We start from the raw sequence: 21,596 nt of genomic DNA, 5'->3' as shown, positions 1-21,596 counted from the left end.
AGATGTTCAACTGGTTAAACACAACCATTTTAGAAAACTCATAAAACCAGTTTTAGATGACAGATGAGACTGGTGGAGAACCACACACATATGCCCAATGTTAAAAGACCCTGGCATACTACTTAATATGAGTACAAATACCCATCACTGTGGTGGTACCCTGAAAGTTTACATCTTATAATTCATATGCGGTGCAAAATAAGATTTATCTGATGGTGTTGTAGAATTATTGCAAAAAAGTGAACACTGAAAAAAACTGATGACTAATATAATATAAAAGCTAAATAAGAATCCTCTGAATCATGTTGTTTTTATTGTGACACACATGGCCATCTAGACCTGAGCTTAATGAAGACATGGGAAAAGAACTGGATGATCATTGGAGCAGCTCAAGAATGTGCCCATGTAGCAAGCATTCTTGCCCAGGTTGTTATAAAGCTGTTAGAGCAGGTATTCATCCACCACTGGTTTACAGCATATGAGCCAAACATTGGTTTGGCAAAGGTGGCACCGCAGGGGCGGACTGGGACAAAAATTCAGCCCTGGCACTGTAGCCACACCAGCCCACATTACCACACCGACACAGCCCCACCCACAGACACACACATTCACTATTTAGTCTACAGATGGTGAAATAATATGACATTCTTGCCAGATTTTGATAATGTATGGGTAACCTCGTATTGGGTCGGCCCATCTTGAAACCAGGCGGCAGATGCCGATTGGGCCAAATGCTTAACATTTATTATTATTATTATTTTTATTATTATTATTATTATCATAATATCACATCTAGCAAGAAATAAAAGCTGTCTGCACTTAAAAACAATACATATTTAAAAAAAAACTGACCGGCCCACATTTAAAAATTGGTCCGGCCCATCTGGCATTTGCCAGAATTGCCAGATGGCCAGTCCGCCCCTGTGGCACCGTCTTTAAGGCAACATGCAAGACATGGGCCAGATGCCAAATGTAGTATTTGGGCCAGATGTTACAAATTGATATGTGGGCCATGTAAGTTTGGCCTATCTTAACCCATTTTTAAAATACATTTCAATTGTTATTGTTATTATTAATATTATTATTATTATTTTTATGAGTAAAGAAATATTTTGGTGCACAAAATTGTTTCCATCTTTCTGTTTGCATTTTCTAATGCCTTCATTTTAATCCAGGAAACAATTCAATTTTATTAATCTGTTGTTTCTTGTATGTTGTGAAAGAACTGAATTTACCCTACATTACATATATTTTATTAACTAAATTATTATTTTACAAATTATATTATTATTGTAACGATGGGTCTGACACAGAGGGATCTATTTGCAGTACGTTTATTAAACACAGTTTAATAATGAACACACAATATGCACTGGTGTATGAACTCACATCAATCACAGTCTTATAAGGTGGATAAGCTGGCGGCTGGCATTCATAGGTCGATGTAGCAGGCATGGGTCAGAGGCAGGCGGCGAGGATCAATGTCGGTAATACAAAGCAAGGTTCTAGACTGGTGGCAGGCAAAGCAAGGACGAGGAACAGTCCGGGTTAGCAACGGGAGATCAGACAAGGATAAGTAATGCTCAGAAATGTCAGCAATGGCAGAACAAGACATCGCTCTGGAGTGTGTGTGTGAGCTGCTTATATGTGTGTGAGTGTGATCAGGTAATGTGTAACAAGTGTGTAGCAATTAGTGTCTGAGTGAGTGGGGATGATGTAATGTCAATAGTCCAGTGATGATGACCTCTGCTGGCCAGCGAGGGGAATGACTGGGACCGAGTTGGTGACAATTATTAACCATTTCTAAGCATTACCATTATTAATGTGCCTAAAGTGCAATGCCTCATGGGTTTCTAAATTTCAGTCATGACACACCAAATCTGGCTTTTAGACGATGGCCAAACATTGTGCCATAGCTTGCCCAGTTCAGGACAAGTTATAGGTAAATAACTTGACTGAGACTAGGCCCAGATATGGTCCATGTTTGGCTGTTATATGGAAGCTAGACTTGGTCCAATGCGTTCACAATGCTCCCGGTCTCCCGAGTTTGTTCTTCCGAAGTGACCAGGCAAGACCGGTCTTCACAAGACTCCAAGTCTGTTCTCTGTGTTGTTGGAATCGAGAAACAGCCCATGTTTTGATCTTTGATTGGTCTCTTACAGTCACATCATGCGATTTTACAGGTCAGAGTTCACCAAGCTTAAACTTTGCAATGCAGCAAACTGCAAAACTTGTCGCATGAGCTTGTGTTTCCAGCCTGTCCATTCGAGTGCATATAAATGGAGAACAGTGCAGTATGACCGCGGCTTAACTCTGCTGCTGAGTTACTTTAACTCAATTTAGAGTAAAACCAAACAGACTCTGAGCTGAGGAAATGTTACTCAGAGGATTTTGCTGTTTCTGAGAGTCAGATGATCATTTACACCTGTTGCTCGTTACTCTACCAGCTCAAAAGCCGAGCAGCATGTCTGCCATCCTGAGCCTGATGTCAGAGAGATGAAGCTCTGTCCTGCCTCTCTGCAGTGTTGCTGAAAGTACCAGAGATCGCCTCTGTGTGAAACTTAGAGCTTACAGCTTATTGTAATGTTTCAGAAAAGCTTTATAATTGTTATTGTGATCCTTCTCTCTGTGTGGGAAGCTGTAGGGATGTGTCACAAATCTGAACTGGACTGGACTGAACTCAATAGCAAGTGAACAGGGAGTTTATTCATTCTCAAGAGCCTGAAACATTAGCAGTCACAAATAGTTTGTGAAACTGAAATAGCTGTCAACAGGTGGATGCAAGGAAAGTCCAATACAGAGAAGAAAATCAGCTTCAGAAAGCGAGCTTGCTACTAACGGAACTCAGCAAGGACAGCCTGATGAGACACAAATTTGAACAACAGCAAACTGACAATGTGAAACGCTGACTAGATATAAGTATAGTAATGATTGTCAGCAGCTGTAGCGTGCTGATGAGTCAGCTGAGTGGTGCTAAACAACAAGGAATCAGTGACAACAATACCACGTGACCACACTGATGCTGAAGGTAGGGATGCACCAATTAATTAATTTGTGTCCTTGCCGATACAGAGTACCGATACTTCATAGATTTGGTTTCAACAAAGTTTAACAGAAGGCTGTTTGAAGCCAAAAATATACACTAAATGTAGCATGTCTCGCTGTCATTTGAAATATGCAATTCATAACACATTAGAGGACCTGTACAGTCTCTGCAGTGTGTGAACTTATGCCGAGTTAAGACTGCATGGTTTTCAAAGTAGTCATGTCACAGATGTTTTCACACTGCATGACTATTTGGGCTAGCGTTTCGTCGCTGCTTTGTTTACACTGCAAGATGGATCGGCGACAGGGGCTTTCACATTGCATGACTTTACTATAGGAAGAATCGCCGACAACTTCGTCCAAACTACGTCTCACAGCCAAAAACACGTCATATATCTTTTGTTATTAACTACATAATGAGAAAGAAGCCTTGAGTGGGGTAGAACATGAACATGTTTGCTAAAAACATGTACATGTTTGCTAAGAAAATTAGCCATTTCTCCTCAACGTTGCTAATAAACTAATTTCTTTCTGTATGAAACGTCAAACAGACACGGTTGCTCCTGAGTCCTGTCAAACCTCCACTAGTTTTTCCTCCATTTCGTGGGTCCAAATAAATCGAAAAAGAGCGCTTTTAACTTGTCCCGCAGCCTCCTGCTGGCCTGCAGCAGGTATAACACACGCACACACAAGTGAATGCTGCTCTCTCATTGGCTGTAGGCGATGGCTGATGTTATTTTCAGTCATAACTCATTTCACACAGCATGATTTGAATCGCCGACAGCTCCAGATATTTAGCATGTCAAATATCTCACAGGCATCTGCGACTTATCGGCGATTCTCTCAGATCCCGTCTTTGATAGTTCATATTGTGTGATTGTCACTCCCGTGCACGAGCACCAATTTGCCTGGGATTTCAGACATTTGTTGTCAATTTCTCAAAACCTGTCGGCGAGCCAAAATCGGGGCTAAAATCACGCAGTCTGAATTAGGCATTACAGGGTGGTGTTGGTCAATAGTCTTACTGCGCACCACGTTATTGAACTGTAATATCTCTTAGATTATGCTACCTGATAGCTAATATTAGCTTAAAAGATTAAAAAAATAGAAAGCATTTTAAAAAAGGAACAACGCGCAAATCGCCATCAAATAAAACTGGCCTCAAGGAGTTCAGCACCTGTCATGTCAGTGTAGTGTGTATAGCGCCCTGTCAACTGCCGCTGGTGAGAGAGAGTGCACACATAAGAGCTCAAAGCCGGCATATAACCAAAAGAGAGATCATATTGTTATAAATATTCCATTAACAATACTTATCGAAATATTTATACATTTACATGAAATGTTTATTGAGATTGTGTGATGTGTATAGACTGTCTGATCTTTACGGAAGCTGTAAACTGCACGCGCGCGGTGACCGCAGATGTTCGGCTCTGACTAAGCTTTTATTTAGCCTGTAGTTTTTAGATCAGGGGTGCTCAATCCTGTTCCTGGAGATCTACCTTCCTGTACAGTTTAGCTCCTACCCTGATCACACCCACCTGAACCAATTAATTAGGACCTGAAATCAACTTGATAATTACAGGCAGGTGTGTTTAATAAGGGTTGCAACTGAAATCTGCAGGAAGATAGATCTCCAGGAACAGGATTGGCCACCCCTGCTTTAGATTATTTACATAATGTTCCATTACTTAAAATTTCTTTTATTTTTTTATTTATGTTTATAAATAAAATGAGTGCTAGCTTGTTAAGCTGTGATCATTATGAAAGGATCATATTACATATTCGGTTTATTCTTCAGTCGCCTAAAGATTTGTTAATAATGTATTTTATAAACGGATTGTTTATAAGAACTAAGCTATTAATTTATAATACATTAGGCTAGTTAATACATTACTAGTAAACACAGAACATCAGCCTACCACACCCAAACACACAACACAGAAAGAACACACAGACCCACAACATGCGTTACTAAGATTGTACCAAGTACACTATTACCAAACTTGGAAAAGTGACCTGTTACATTTCTGCATCACAGCAAAAACTAATATATTACAGTAATTGTAACACTAATATTAAAAGCAGAGCAAAAGCTTCTACTGCTGATAGATAGAAAGAAAGACAGAGATCTCAGGGCAATGACCTAGAACTTCTCCATCAGAGTAAAAGACTATCACCTGCAGCTCAATCCAGCAAAACTTCTAGTCCTGCCTGCACTGACTACACATTATATCTTCATGATCAAACTGGAGTCCGCTAAAATTAACCCTTCCCATTCAGTCAGGAATCCTGGGGTGATCTTTAATAACCAAACACAGCACAATCATGCAGTCAGGAACACTCTGAGATGTTCAATAAAGTCAATCTGAACCCTTGACTAATATTCCAACAATGGCTGAATAATTGTGACCTCAAACGATTGGGAAAAACGTTTGTATTTATTTTTATTTTAATGTACTTTTGAAGGGGGCAGCACGATGGCGCAGTGGGTAGCACGATTGCCTACAAGAAGGTCACTGGTTCGAGCCCTGGGCTGGGTCAGTTGGTATTTCTGTGTGGAGTTTGCATGTTCCCCCTATCTTGGCGTGGGTTTCCACTGGGTGCTCCGGTTTCCACCACAGTCCAAACACATGTGCTATATATATGAGTGTGAATGTAAGGGTTTATGGGTGTTTCCCAGTTTTGGGTTGCCGCTAAAAGGGTATCAGCTGCGTAAAACATATGCTGGATAAATTGGCGGTTCATTCCACTGTGGCGACCCCTGATTAATATAGAGCAGTTGTCATCAAACTTGTTCCTGGAGGGCCGGTGTCTTGCAGATTTTAGCTCCAACCCTAATCAAACACACCTGAACCAGCTAATCAAGCTCTTACTAGGTATATTGAAACATCCAGGCAGGTGTGTTGAGGCAAGTTGGAGCTAAACCCTGCAGGGACACCGGCCATCCAGGAACAAGATTAGTGACCCCTGATATAGAGACTAAGCTGAAAATGAAATGAATGAGTGAATGTACTTTTGAAAATGATTTTCCTTATTTTAGAGGAGAATTTGTTACTTTGTTTTCTGCTTTAGTTTTGAGAAATGTCATGAGCTCTGAAATGTACAGGTTTAATAGTATTTAGACAAATTAAAGTGTATAAATAATGTAAAACAGGTGACAGTTGTAGCCACAGCAGTTGCTTATCATCAGAATCAGTTAAAGCAGAAACACTTCAGGCAAACAAATGAAACCGGTCTGACTGCTGACACTCTTCAGGGTTTTCAGCTCATGTATCGACACATAAGATTGTGTGAATCCACTGTACTGTAAATCACCATGGTCATATAAAGACACTCAGCTCAAAAAACAAACTAAATGCATTATTAAATACTGTTATTGCAGTTTGAGTTTTCTGCATTTTAGAGATTCTGTAAGGGCTCACTCACAGTATGCTATCCGAACTGTGCCAGGCCTGTTTTCCTGTACGTTTGAGAAGTGTGAGTGCCCTGACTAGGGCTCAGATATGGTTAAATTGTCCAGCCCTGGCCCGGTTGGAAGAGGTGTGCCAGAGAGCGGTTCATTTGAGCGAAGCTGAGGCTGAGGCGTGACATTTAAGGGACTGTTTCATAAGGATTTATAAATCATTCTTACTGTTAAATGAACACATACTGTCGTAATTTATTAAAAACGCAAACCCCTTACTGTACGACAGCTGGACCTCCAGCAAACCTCCTAAATCCTGCAGCAGGAGGACTTTATGATTGTTTATGCCAAAAGTGGCTGATCTGTTTGGCGAATTATTCGACTGTGTGTCACTGCATATCAAATGACTAAAACAATATAACTACAGAAATGTTCACTGTGCTGAGCGAGAGCACTGTGGACACAGATTTCAGTATCAGAATGCGAAGGTTTTTGCTTTCTGTGATCCTCTTCCAGAAACACACTCGACATTTAAAGGTGTAAATGAAATCCTCAGAATGTCTTCAGCTCAGCAGTAAAGTCTCAGAAACACAAAAAGATGATCTACGGATAATCAGACGACACTTATAGATGATATAAAGCACAGAAAGAGCAAACTCTCACCTCAAATAATGCCTGCAGATCTGTCTGTTCCTCCGCTGAACTGTTGAGCTGAACAACACATCTGAAAATTCTTTCACCTCTGGAAAACATGTCACAACCTGTTTGAGATATGAGGAAATAACCAGTCAGATGAAAAACACAGACACACAAGAAGATAAGAATAGAAGATAAAAATGGAGGCTTTGCTCAGCTGGTAATAGCAGTGTTGACAGTAAAAAAAGTAAAGCAGTCGCTGTGATACAACAGGTCACTTTTACAAATGTGCTATATACTGTACTTGTTATAATCTCAGTAACACAAGTCACAATATGTGAATTTTAGCCCCAGTTACGTCGTGTGATCCTGATATCATTCACAGCAGCTCATATTAAGCTGGACTCAATAAAACGATTATCATGCCATCGATTCGGTTCATATTCGATATCTCGGTGCATCACGGTGCATTGACGATGCTTTCCATACACAGTTTTATATTTTCTTCACAACAGCAGTTCTTGTATTAAAATGTATGAATATATTTATATTTATATATTATTTGTAATACAATTTCCTCATTTAATACAAACAGTCAGATATATAAACTGTATTTTTAAACAAAACGATCATTAAGCAAATAATATAAACAAATATAAACATCTAGCTCAATTTCTGATCCTTGTCTAGTTCTCTTACACCTCTTTGATTGGTCACACCCTCAACAAAAGTGGTTGCGATTGGCTCTTGCGCGCTGCGCTCTTCAGATAAGTGACACTGATAAGTGGCAGGCGGCAGCGGCGATCACAGCTGATGTATGATAGACACGGTGGAGAAAACTCTGCTGACACGCGCTCGTTTCTGTATCCAAAAGTAATGCTGTAAAACAGCCGAGAGGAGAAGAAAAGCCACCCCAGCAGGTCAAATGGGCCACTGTGTGTGTGTGTGTGTAAGAAAGAGAGAGAGGAAATGGAGTGGGCTACTTTCATTCTCTCGATCTCAGTGAAATAGGGGGTATTGTTGTATATGTCAGTGAAAGACTGATCCAGCAAACACACACAGTGAAATTTTGCACAGTTTATGAGTTTTAAGTAGTTAAAGCGCTGTAAATACTCACGATCGCCTCCCTTGCAACAGAGTGCATATGAGGTAAATGACGTCAGTAATAACCGGTTATGATTATTACTGAACCGATACCGAATTGTCCGCGTCTGCATTGCGGTGCACCGAAGAAACGATTAATTTTGACACCCCTAATATATATATATATATATATATATATATATATATATATATATATATATATATATATATATATATATATATAATAAATGCTAGCCCAGCCGGCATTTCAACGGTGATTCAACGTTGAATCAACGTCAGGTCTATGGTTGGATCAACGTTGAATTACCTTTCGATTTTGCAAATTGGATCAACGTTTATATTGTGACGTTGTTTCACCGTCGGACCACCACCGGTAATTCACCGTTGAAATCACAACGTTGTTTCACTCTTACCTTTTTCATGGGTGAATTGTGGTCGTTTTGTAGACGTTGAATGAAGGTTGAATTACCTTTCGATTTTGCAAATTGGATCAACGTTGATACCGTGACGTTGTTTCACCGTCATACATTTCAACGCAAGTTAAATAGAAATTACATACAACGCAAAGTCCATAAATATAGCAAACAAATTTTTACTAATAAAAAATACACGACACAAATACACAACTTAGCCTGTGTATCCATTTATTTAATACACACCTCATTATTTCTGTTATTCTAAATATACAGCAACATTTACAGCATACATAGTTCATTAAAACCATGCAGGTTACTATACATGCTGTACACTCAAATACAGAACAAGGCATACAATTAAATAGTCACTTTTTAATTAGGTTTCATGAATTAAAGTTAGTTAATGTTTACTAACATGAACAAAGAACAAATATTCGTACAGCATTTATTAATCATTTAATTTATTGAAATATGTCCCGATGCTATTAAAATCAAAATGTATGCTTGTTAACATTAATGCACTGAGCTGACATGAACTGTACTTTCTTTATATGAAAGATACTTCATTGTTCTTTGTTCATGTTAGTAAATACATTAACACTTACTAATACAACCTTTTAGTAAAGTGTTACCGTCTTCAGAAAGACAGATACTAACTAAATTAAACTAAGTAACTAAACTACGCTTCAACCATCACAGTCTCCAAAATACAATTCTGTTTACAAAGTTTACAAAATACCCATTTTTAAAGTGGCTGCAGTAAAAAAATAAAATAAAAAACATCACTCACAACTAAGAATCACAAGTGAAATACATTACATCTGTTTGAGGTTTTATAGGTTGAGAGAAACACTTGAGGTAAAAGATGGCACTGGGGACAAAGAATCAAGTGTAAAACACTAAAACATCTATATCAGTCTAGCACTTAAATACAGAATTATTTCTCAAACACCAGGTGAGTTTCCTTCAAAATCAATAATGAGTTTTGCTATTCCAATTCATTGTGAATGAATGGCTTCACTTTCACAATAGTGAAAACTCATGCTATAATCTAAACCTGACATTACTCCTTCACTTTGCAGGTCTGCATGGTAAATATTTAGTAGTTTTTTTGTTTTTTTTTTTGCATAAAGTACATCTATTGTGTTTAGCATTACTGCAGCAAAACTGAGCACCTGTGACAGTGGAACATGTAGACAAATATTTCAGTAAATCATCAAGAAAATGTGTAGAATATATGGTTTGATTCTCTCTCACAAACACAACAGTAATAGCAATTTGTTATTCCATTATTATTAGTATCATAAAAATTGCATGTTCACAGGGGTCTTATAAAAATGGCTCACATTTGTGAATGTAGGACCACTATTTCACTATTACATGTCACATTAAGTGTTCATATAGGTTCTGTTATTAAGTACTTGTGTCATCCCAGAGACCTGTTAATCTTCAGAACACAAACTAAAATATTTTAGATTAAATGCTCCTCATCCTCTACAGACAGCAATAGTCCCAAGATGGTCATTGTCAAGATAAGGCACAAAACACATTGTCAAAACGTTCCATGTGACTTCAGTGATTTCAACTGTGAACATACCAAGCTCCAACAACACTTTAGTGAGGCAAAACAAAACAGTAATTACAAATGTGTTAGCGTATATATGACCTGTTGTGGCAAAGGCAAACAAGTTATTTTTACAGTACTTACTGTGATTTAACCTTTATGACAAATGTACTGGACCTGTTACACATATCTTTTATGAACACAAATTTCACTGTAACGGATGCTGTTGTTTTGCTCCAGTTATACCTTTAGAGAACACCGTACTAGTCAGACATCCATACAAAAGCAGAGAGTTTGGTCTTGTGTAGCAGAACTGCATTAGATGTCTGTCTGTCTGTCTAGGCTGACACTGGTTTAGGCCATCAGTATGTCCTTGATGAACTCAAATGGAGCTTCCAGAAAACCTGCAATAAATGAAATACGAGGTTGCAACTAAGTTGGTATCTGCTATTATACAAAGTGAAATTCAAATATTTATTTTTTATTGAATCCAAATTTGTCCTATAATATCGTCACACTCAATAATTTTGACTCATCCATCTGAATATTCCTAACTAAGGGAAGTGAAGAATTAGGTGTGATATCGTCAGGAAGCCCTTCGCCACCACCGGTGCCAGCATTTCCAGAATTCAAATTTCAGATTCTCAAAAAAATTACTTTTTTTTTTTTTTAACAAAGGCTGCAGCAAAGAATCATGAAACATTCAACACATCTAATAATTACAAGTTGTTGTAAACCATTACATGTACTGTAAAAGCTGTTTGAAGCTTTTTAGACATATGGTTGAGAAAAACTCTAGAAGGAGTAGCAATTCTACAAAAGTCTTCATGTAGGACAGAGAATTAAAGGGATAGTTCAAAATGTTTATTCTGTCGTCATTTACTGACCACATTGAACACAAAAGAAGATATTTTGAAGAAAGCTGCAAATCTATAACCATTGACTTCTATAGTATTTTTTTCTACTATGGAGGTCAATGTTTACAGGTTTTTAGTTTTTTTTTCAGAATAGCCTCTTTTTTGTGTTCAACAAAATAAACTCATAATGGTTTTAAACCATTTGGGGAGTAAAATGTGAGTAAATTTTCATTCTTGGGTGAACTATCCCTTTCAGTTGGAAAACACCAGAATTCTTAAGTAGACCCCTTTCGCAAGACAGATGATGCATTTCATTTCTCATCTTAATCCTCAAGTTTTTAATATTTAGATTTATTTAAATAGCATGTTTATTTATTTGTTTTAATGACATTTAATAAAAACAACTTCTCAATGACATCACATGTACTGGACCTGCTACACATGTATCACTATTTTTATGAATACAAATTTCACTGTAACAGGTGCTGTTGTTTTGCTCCAGTAATACCTTTAGAGAACACAGTAGTAGTCAGACATCCATACAAAAGCCTTGGCGTGGAATAGCAGAACTGCAGTCTGTCCAGGCTGACACAGGTTTAGGCCATCTGCATGTTCTTGATGCCCCTCAACTGGACCTTCCAGAAAACCCAGAAAATTAAAACCCATTACACCTCTTATCTGCTACTATACAAAGTGTAATTTAAGCATTAATTTCTAACTAAATACATATTTGTTCCCCAATACTGTCACATAGTATAACATCACAACATGATTTCACAATAATAATATCAATATAACAATATAATATCACAACATAGCTTAACAATCAATAAACAAACAGATTAGAAAGAATATCACCAACCAAAGCACCAAGAAGATTTAACAGATAGCTTAGTTAAAGCTAAAGTAAACTTACATGGACAAAGCCTTTTCCATTCAATGCTGTGCGAGTTAGTGCGTCTCTGGACTAAGTTACATGTCTAAAAGCAAAAACAACAACAACAGTGAAACGAAAGCAGTTCACTTTGTAATAATAACACTAATGATACAGCGTATAAAAAGGATATTGTTTTATAACGTTGCTCAGTAACTTCAAACTGCGTTTGGAGTTTATCGCTTTGAATTTGCCATAAAAACGCTCATTTAGACTAACGTTAAACATGTGACATTACCTCGAGGTTAGCTGCGCGTCACCGGAGCGCAAACAAGACTAAAAACCAAACTGGAAAGTTTTAAATGCTTCAAAATTCGAAACACTACACCAAGTCACATTTAAGATACACTGTGTGTAAAACAAAATCGGGGGGTAAATAAAACATTAAAGCATCTAAAAACACGCTTACCTCTGAATTCTACTGCACTGCAGGTCAGGTGTTCGTAATTAAGTGAAGTGAAGCGCTGCGCGCGGCCGCGTGCGCCGAGTCCTCCGATACCATGGTAACCAAACATGTTGAATATTGGGTGAAGCCATGACGTTAATTCAACATACAGATCATGATAAAAAAATGTCAACGTTGATTTGTACAAGGATTTCTGTAACCTTTTTCAACCATTTATCATTCAACATTGTTTCAACATTAAAGCAACTACTGACGTATTTTCAACCACATTTCAACGTTGAAGCCTTGTCATATGCAGGCTGTTTTTCAACCGTTCAACATTAAACGTTCTATCAACATTATTTCAACGTTCAAAACACATCTGACCTTATTTCAACCATATTTCAACGTTGAAGGTCGGTCGTGTGCCGGCTGGGCAGTAAACACATAAACAAACAACAATAATAATAAATACATCCAAGGGATGTAACACCAAGCAACAACAAAAAAATATTTAAATGAGCATTAGGAGTAGCATTACATGGACATCGGAAAAGTAAGACCTGTGCAAGCATATTTAAGACCTAGAACAGCGAATTTAAGACTTTTTAAGGCCTAAATTTTAGATGTTTATATTTTAGACCTTTTAAGACCCCTCGGAAACCCTGTGTAAGCCAGATGGCACAGCAGAAGGCAGGTTTCATTCACTTATTGTATGCGCTTTTTGGATATGCACATAAAAACGGTTGATGGAAATGCTATAATGCGAATATTTTTCGAAAATGTGTGTGAATGTACAAAACAGCAGGCTAAGCACATTGTAAAACATCTAAAGTGTTGTTTTGGTCATTCTAAACCGCCTCAACCATTTCAGTATTGTTATAATATTAGTATTTTAATGACCTCCAAAATTGTCAAGAGTGTCTGCACTCCATGTCTCGCGCCTTCAAACGCCAGCGCGCGTTCACTGCAAGTCATTTATTAAATGAAGATAATATAGTCCCGTAGCTGCTCCCACCGATGCATATTCTGTTTTTACTTTTGATGTTTGTCGCCAGTTAATCAGAAGGTGGCGATTTTGTTCTCTTTGACTTGTTGGATGGAAACGCTGCTTTATTTGCATAGTCTTTTATGCAATATTCTAGTTTTGGGCATACATTTAATTAGCATTTAAGATGATAACATAGCTATTCACACTGCATCAGCACAGCTGTCCCCTTTCTTCCCTATGTACCTGTAGGTGAACAGCTCCTCCGGGTGTGGCCATGGGCATTCATCCTCTGCTTTTTCTTCCTCATTTCTTCTGTCTTAAATCTCCATATGTCTATTGATAACTTCGTGACTGTATGATGATGACGGTCAGCTCACGTAAATCTGCAGTAGCCTGAACTTGTTTTTCGGTTCAAATAATATACCAGGCTTTTCATTGGTCCATTAAGATGACCTTTTTTTATTGGCTACAGAAATGCTGGTCAGTGTGGGGTTGAAATAATAATTTATTTACAGTACTCTGTAACGAAGTGTGATTTTAAAAGTTACAAAGTAGATTACTCAGCTTAATTTGTACTCAAGTACAAGTAAAATTACAGGCTTAAAATTCTACCCATGGAAGTACAATTACCCCAACAATGTACTTAATTACAGTAACATGAGTAGTTGTAATTCGTTACTCCCACCACTGCTGTTTACTGCTGAGTGTGACATGGCAGGGAAAGAAACAGCACCTCTATGTCAGAGACCATGGTGCTCGACTGGAAAAAGGTGGCCATCTCCAGTTTGAAGGAAAGTCCTTAACTCAAATGTAGCTTAAGTATCTGCGTTTTTTTCATGAGGAATGGAATGTGAGATTAAAAGATGGATCAGTGCAGTGGCAGCAGTAATGCAGTTGATGTGATTGTCTGTTGTGGTGAACGAGCTGAGATGAAAGGCAATTTTTTCAATTTACCGCTCAATCAAGGTTCCAACTCTCACCTATGGTCATGACTGAAAGGACAGGATCTTAAATACAACCGGACACATTTCACAAAGTGTTATGATCTGCTTGTTTGAGTCGCAACATAAAAGAGAGATGAGCCAACAAAATAGCCTGAATGCAAATTATTTATTATAAAATGTAACTCATAAAACCATCAATCAAAGCAACCAACAAATGTCTAGGGATAATAATGAAGATAAAGAACTTAGGATATAATCACAACAACACTTTTACTACATGATATAAGCAATGCAAAACAAAACCATAAGGTTAAAGATTTAATGAGATGGCAGGTCTTGACAGGAGGACTCCTGAGTAGCCACAGCGTCCTGGATTAGCTAGCAGCCTAGCACAACAACTTTTATATACCCATAGATGAGTAATGCAGGCATCCAATCAGGATTTACCACATACTCCAATCTGGAGTCTTGGGATCATCAAAGTGTATTAATATTGTAAAACTTAATACCTGTCACTCTGCCTAAATCATAAAATATTCATAATGCATCTTTATTTATTTGTGTCTTTCCAGTGATGCTACTCATTCAGGTAGTCAGACAGAGAACATCATCCAAAACAACACTAGCTACATGAATACACTGGAGAGTGGAGTACAGATGTATCCGCACCTGTACAATCACTTGCAAAGAGAGATTTTAAGCTGCTGAGATGCTGTTTGTCAGATGTTTATGAAACTGTTCTTCTCTCAGCCGCCATCATTGTGTTTACGGTAAACGCGAGGAGCGCAACACATTTACAACCCCACCTACTGCAGTGTAGGAGTGTTGGAAAACAGTATATCGTCACTCAGCCTTTTCAAACATTGTGCACAGAGAAAATGTTTTGCTGCATTCATGTCATGTGTGCAACTTTTGTCCAATTCTGTAGACACTCATCAGATCTGTATGGTTTCTCTCCAGTGTGAATACTCTTTTGTGTTTTCAGATGTGTTAATGATTAAACCTCTTGTCACAGTGTGAACACTTGTACGGTCTCTCCAGTGTGAAACGTCGGGTGCAGTTTAAATTTTGAAATAAAAGTCTTCTCACACTCAAGCACATATACTCTTTCACACCAGTGTGGATCTTTATGTGTTCATTAAGGTTTGCTAATTGGTTGAAACTTCCCACACGGAGTGCATTTAATGGTTTATCTCCAGTGTGGGTCTTTATTAAGGTCTGAGGAGTTGCTGAAACTCATCCCACACCGCAGCTGTGGTCACACTAGAGTTTGAGCATGCAAAATTCTGTTGTTTGGCGCTGTGAAAAGCGACGGGATTAAACAAGATTATTAGACAAAAAAGCGAGCTATTGGTCCATATTTTACATTTCTGTCCAGAAAGGTCATGTTTTGATCTTTGATTGGTCTCACACAGTCAAGTGATGCGATTTTGCAGGTCAGAGTTCACCAAGCTTGAACTTTGCAATGCAGTGAACTGCGAAACTTGACACACAAACTTGGTTTCCGGTCTGACACATTCCCGTGCGTATGAATGGAAATCCATGGGGAAAAAAGTCCATTGTGACCGCTGCTTAAGTGCAAGTTTCTCTCCAGTGTGGCTCATAATGTGTAGATTAAGGGATGATGAGCAGATGAAACTCTTCCCACACTGAGTGCATGTGAATGGTTTCTCTCTAGTGTGGATCCTCATGTGTTGATTAAGGTTTGATGATTGGTTGAAATTCTTCCCACACTGAGTGCATGTAAATGGTTTCTCTCCAGTGTGGATCCGCATGTGTTCATAAAGGTGTGATGAGTTGTTAAAGGTTTTTCCACACTGGGTGCAAGTAAAGGGTTTCTCTCTATTGTGGATCGTCTTGTGATTATTAAGGGATGATGATCGGTGGAAACTCTTCCCACACTGAGTGCATGTGAATGGGTTCTCTCTAGTGTGGATCCTCATGTGTTGATTAAGGTATGATGATTGGCTAAAACTCTTCCCACAATGCGTGCATCTGAATGGGTTCTCTCCAGTGTGAATCATCATGTGAATCTTAAGATCGAAATTTCTTCCAAAACTCTTCCCACACTGAGTGCATGTGAATGGTTTCTCTCCGGTATGAATCATCATGTGTTCATTAAGGGATGATGATCGGTTAAAACTCTTTCCACACTGAGTGCACGTGAATGGTTTCTCTCCAGTGTGGATCCTCATGTGTTGATTTAAGTTTGATGATTGGCTAAAACTCTTCCCACACCGAGTGCATGTGTATGGTTTTTCTCCAGTGTGGATCCTCCTGTGAATCTTAAGTTCCCTTTTTCTTCCAAAACTCTTCCCACACTGAGGGCATGTGAATAGTTTCTCTCCAGTGTGGATCCTCATGTGAATCTTAAGATAGTCTTTACTTCCATAACTCTTTCCACACTGAGTGCAGGTGAAACTATTTTTGTCTCCCCTTTTCAAAATACCATCAGTCTGTAAATTAGTTTTTTTCTCAATTTTGACATGATGTTCCTCCTCTTTACTGCCCTCATTCTCTTCAATTAGGTCTGAAATAAATAAAACATGTTTTCATTAAATCTTACAACTCTCATCAAAAGCTGAAAAGTGAAAAGACACTGGAAACATTGGCTACACACACTGCAATTTTGATGCATGGTAAATGTAAAATAAATCAGATCATATTTTGTTTGGTCCATTAACATGTACACATTTAAGCAGATTCAATTCAATTCATCTTTATTTATGTAGTGCTTTTACAATGTAAATTTTGTCAAAGCCACTTAACAGAAGTTATAGTAAATTAAAACCGTGTCAGTCCAGTTTTTAGACTTTCTTACATAATTGATCATAAAAGTAATTTTGGTCATATTAATAAGACAGATTTGAAAGCTGTAAATGGAATTTTTATTTGTTTATATTTATAATTACAACAAAATGTTTTTCTAAAATGTGTAAAGCAGACAGGGAACAGGGCCGGAGTGGGACTCCTTTTTAGCTCTGGAATTTCAAGCCTTAGTCCGGCCCACCTCAGTCGACGACTGACTATATTAATAATAATATGCGGATGATCTTCTTTTTCTGTCGAATCCAGATACATGTATTCCAAAAGTTTTTACAATAATTTCAGAATTTGGAAATGTTTCTGGATACAAAGTCAATCTAGCAAAGAGTTTCCTTTTCCCTATCAATGATAGAGCACAGCAAATTCCCTTCCAATCCTTTCCATTTTCATTTTATCAAAGTCCTGATAAATTTGTATAGTGACGCGCAAATATAAGGATTCGTTCAATAATAATTTTAAAACGACATTAGTGCTTAAGGCTGTTTTTAGTGCTCAAGGACACCTTACAAACAGTAGGAGAACAAAAAAAGCAACAACCTTAAGAAGGTAGAGAAAATGGGAGACTAATAATACATAAAATAATGACAAAAGACCTGAGAACAAGTAACAAAAGAAACTCGTTCCTGTCTTTCAATGAGTGCTTATGTGCATTTAAGAGAACTAGGCAGCACACTCAGGGCTGCAAGATGGATTTAATTTAGTATTCTTATTATTAAAATATATCTGAATGAGGATCAAATGACTGAGTTGGTTTCGAGAATGAAAACCAACCTGTTTGTTCCTGCAGATCTTCCTGTTTGACTGTGAATGTTTCTTCAATCTTCACATCTTCACTCTCCTCTTTAATAAACACCATCTTTATAACAGTGTGGAGATCAGTCGCTTCAGCAGGAGTTTTTCTCTGTGTTTGGACACTTTATTCTGTTTAAAATGAACAAAACAATGAACAGAAACAAAATAACTTCTCTTCAACACTTGCTTCAACAGTTTCTTTATATGAGAGTGATTGACAAAAATAAATCAGGTAAGTCTGAGCAAGAAACAATAGCCACAAACAAATGACCTAATAAAAACTAGTTCTCCATTTATTATATATATATATATATATATATATATATATATATATATATATATATATATATATATATATATATATATATATATAGAATATTGTTTACTTATATTAGAATGACATTATGCTAGTAAATAAATAAAACCTTCATTAAAACACATTTCTGTTGTTCAAACAATAGCCCTCGATTACTGAGATTAAAATAGTACTACGTTGTATAAAGAATTAAAATAAAAGTCAACAGCAGGTATGTCATATTGGAAGAAAAACCTGAAACTTTAATCAATCGGTTTATATGTGTAAAGTTGTGAAACAAACCTTCCTCCAGTTGAACTGCAGCGCGGAAGCGGCGCAGCCTAATGACGTCACACACCACACCAAAATAAAAGTCTTTTTTGTTCAGTTTTTTTTTGGCCACTTACTGTTGCAGTCAGGACATGATCAATTTCTCCCTCGTTTTCCACTTTACACAACATATCTGCTGTCTCTCATATACATCGACATTTAGAATTTGAAGTTGATCAAAACTTTTAATCCAAACATTTTAAAACAATTTTGAAAAACTTGTTTAATCCACTAAGTTTAAGTGTTTTTTTTTTATTGTTGCAAAAAAGTTTACATCACAAAACAGGGAACAGTCAACATCGCAAGGCATATTTAACATTAAAATATATAAAATAAATTTAATTTGTTACAACTGCAACAAAAGATCTACATCAAAAGAAAAACAAAACATTATGACAATAAGTGTTTTAAAAAATAAAGTACAGAGAGCTTCAGTTATTTTACTTTGATTTCTGAAGTATTTGAAGCTTTGAGCCACTTTCTCTACCTCAGAAAGAAAACACCTGAAAGAGGGTCAGCACTCATTAAAATAAAGTTCACAACATCAGAGAAAGAACAATGTAAATCAGCTTTGTAAAATAAAATATCTTCTAAAACAATAGGGGGGACTGAAATCATCTTTAATGAAAGCCAAGGATGGATGTCAAACCAGAATTTAAAAGTAATTTCACAAGAAAAAAATAAGTGATCGAGTGTTTCTGGAAGATTTAAGCAGAAGCTACACTTGTCAACATCAGAGTTTTTTTGAATAAACTAATTCACAGGATATATCCTGAATACAATTCTGTAATGAGTTTCCTTAACCTTGGGTGCTACAGGATATTTAAGATAAAAGGTAAAAGCTTTGTCCTCTACTAAGGGTTTAACAACTCCTAGATGATGACACTTAAAATCACCAATGATAAGCGTTTAAATTGTTTGTAAATAAGCTTGATGTTACATTTACCATCGAAAATATCAACATTTGATATTTTTAAAAATGGAAGAAAAGTTATAAGTATAAATGGGAGATCAAAACAATTACTTTGAATTAACCTAAACAAAGCAATAGGTATAGCCTCGCAAATTTCAATATAACCTTTATCTGTGATTTTAACTCTATATTTATTTAAAAATTTGTTATGAGAAAGCAGTCCATTTACATCTAACAAATCATTAATAAATATAATGCCTTTATTGTACCAGTCACCTCTAAACAATGATTTCCTGTTAATAATAACAGCCCTTTTATTTCAAAGAGTGGATTTATGAGGGGAAAATTATGGGTAAATATCATTTTCCAAAAAAGTAGTGCTTGCTTATGAAAAGTAGACAGCTTCAAAGGAAGTTTTGAACAATCATAATCATATCTTAATACAAATTCAAGGCCACCATTTTTTTAAACAAATTATTTGGGATATGATACAATATTGAATAAGGCTTAGCTAAACACTCTTTTAACCATTTAACTCTAAAAGTGCCATGAAGACATTCAAAATCGATTGCTTTTAAACCTCCATATTCAAACTCTTTGATCATATAATTCTTACGTAAATAATGTGTTTTATTTTTACAAATAAATTTAAATAATATTTAATTAATAGATTTAACTATTTTAGGAGGAGTATATAAGGGAAAAGTTAAATATATAATTTTAGATAATCCCAGTCAAAAGAATTTTACCCTATATGGAAAGGTCTCTAGCTAGCCAATGATTTAGGGATTTTTTTCATACCTTCCATTTTAATATTAAAATTTGCACATTCTCTATTAAATGATACAGATTGAAACTTCAGGTTCTCCTGTTCAAAATGATATATGACACTTGAGGCTGACTGCTAAAATAAAAATAAAACTGCTTTTAAAAAAAATAATAATATAGGCCCATTAGGTGCCCACAAAATACCTCTAGGTCTTTAAGGGTTAACAGAATTTTTGGTGATGGTAACTCCCAAATATTTAACTTCTTCTTTTACTAGAATACCCTCTAATTCTCTTAAAGTACAATTCTGAATAGTCAATATTCCACATTTTCTTAGGTTTAAGGTGAATTCAGAAGCTTTAGGAAACAGAGATTTTGACAAGAGCTAAAGGGAGCACCTCCCTATTTTTAAGAATTAATAGAGTGTCATCAGCAAACTGACTTAAACTAAAAGTCCTACCAAGTATATCAATACCTAAAGTGTGCTCTGAATTTTTTAAATATAATTACATAAGTTCAACAGCTATATTAAAAAGAAAAGGTGAGATGGGACATCCTTGATGGATTCCTCTTTTGATGTAAACTCCAGGAGATGATCCTGAATTCAGAGATTTACTACTGAATATATCAGTATAGAACATGAAAATTACCCAACAAAAGCTCGGACTAAACCCAAAAGTTTCTAAAGACTTTCTAAAGACAAAAAAGGATGCTCAAGGGTATCAAATGACTTAAAAAAGTCTAGAAATAGAAATAAACTTGTCTGAGGAATTAAATACCTATAATCGAGCATATGAACTATCAGTCTGATATGATTGTAAATACTTCTCACTTTAATGAAAGCTAATTGTGTTTCATTAATTATCTCGCCTATACCTTTTTTGAGTCTATTGGCAAATACATGAGAGAGCAATTTAAAATCATTGGACAAAAGAGTTATGCGTCTCCAATTATTTAAAAATAATTGGTCTTTGCTTGGCTTTGGAACTAAATGATTAAACCCTGCTTCATAGAAGTCGATAGTTCTCTTTCTCTATACATTCCTTAAGTGCTTCAAAAACTAAAAATCTCATCTCTGGCCTGTTACCTGGGGATTTTCCATTGGATATTTTAGAAATAGTAACATCAAGTTCAGAGATAACAATGTCAGATTCCATCATTTCTCGGAAGCTGTTATCTATAATAGGAACTTTTATCTTTTAAAAAGGAAAAGAAAAAGTCACAATCACTCTCATTAAATTTTGACTTACATAATAATATGAATAGATGTGATCATCACTAAGTTGTTATACTAAGTTGATTAATAGTTTTTGAAGATTGTCTATGCTTTACTAAATTAAAAAAAATATATATGAAGAATTTTTCTCCCCCTCCTCTATCCATTTCACTCTAG

General features: G+C 36.5%; 2 protein-coding genes and 1 long non-coding RNA gene across 9 annotated transcripts in view; all 3 read right to left on the bottom strand.

Moving 5' to 3' along the window:
• The window catches only part of LOC137491181 (NACHT, LRR and PYD domains-containing protein 3-like), a 38,347-nt gene extending 31,194 nt beyond the window's left edge, over window positions 1–7,153 (bottom strand). For 4 of the 7 annotated variants that reach the window (XR_012402465.1, XM_073948127.1, XM_073948130.1 and 1 more), the window contains exon 1: window positions 7,112–7,153. The gene's annotated coding sequence lies outside the window, so the exon portion shown is untranslated. Of the gene's footprint in view, window positions 1–1,389; window positions 1,511–7,111 lie in introns of all 7 variants that reach the window. The other 3 variants (XR_012402466.1, XM_073948128.1, XM_073948131.1) reach the window with 1 other exon arrangement.
• A 3,283-nt stretch (window positions 7,154–10,436) lies between these two features.
• LOC137491317 (uncharacterized) lies at window positions 10,437–12,011 on the bottom strand. Its single transcript, XR_011011288.2, has 3 exons — window positions 11,942–12,011; window positions 11,534–11,660; window positions 10,437–10,572 (listed from the first exon to the last, which is right to left on the bottom strand). It is a non-coding gene; the product is annotated as an uncharacterized lncRNA (long non-coding RNA).
• Window positions 12,012–14,428: 2,417 nt separating this feature from the next.
• znf1086 (zinc finger protein 1086) lies at window positions 14,429–18,535 on the bottom strand. The gene is made up of 3 exons (XM_017355716.4): window positions 18,496–18,535; window positions 17,877–18,026; window positions 14,429–16,809 (listed from the first exon to the last, which is right to left on the bottom strand). Exons 2-3 carry the CDS (start codon window positions 17,959–17,961, stop codon window positions 15,695–15,697), a joined length of 1,200 nt encoding a protein of 399 aa, XP_017211205.3. The 5' UTR covers window positions 17,962–18,026; window positions 18,496–18,535; the 3' UTR covers window positions 14,429–15,694.
• Window positions 18,536–21,596: the final 3,061 nt, after the last annotated feature.

The sequence above is a fragment of the Danio rerio genome, chromosome 4 (assembly GCF_049306965.1).
Source record: "Danio rerio strain Tuebingen ecotype United States chromosome 4, GRCz12tu, whole genome shotgun sequence".
NCBI classification, from domain to species: domain Eukaryota; kingdom Metazoa; phylum Chordata; class Actinopteri; order Cypriniformes; family Danionidae; genus Danio; species Danio rerio.
This window is presented reverse-complemented; position numbering and strand designations above follow the sequence as displayed.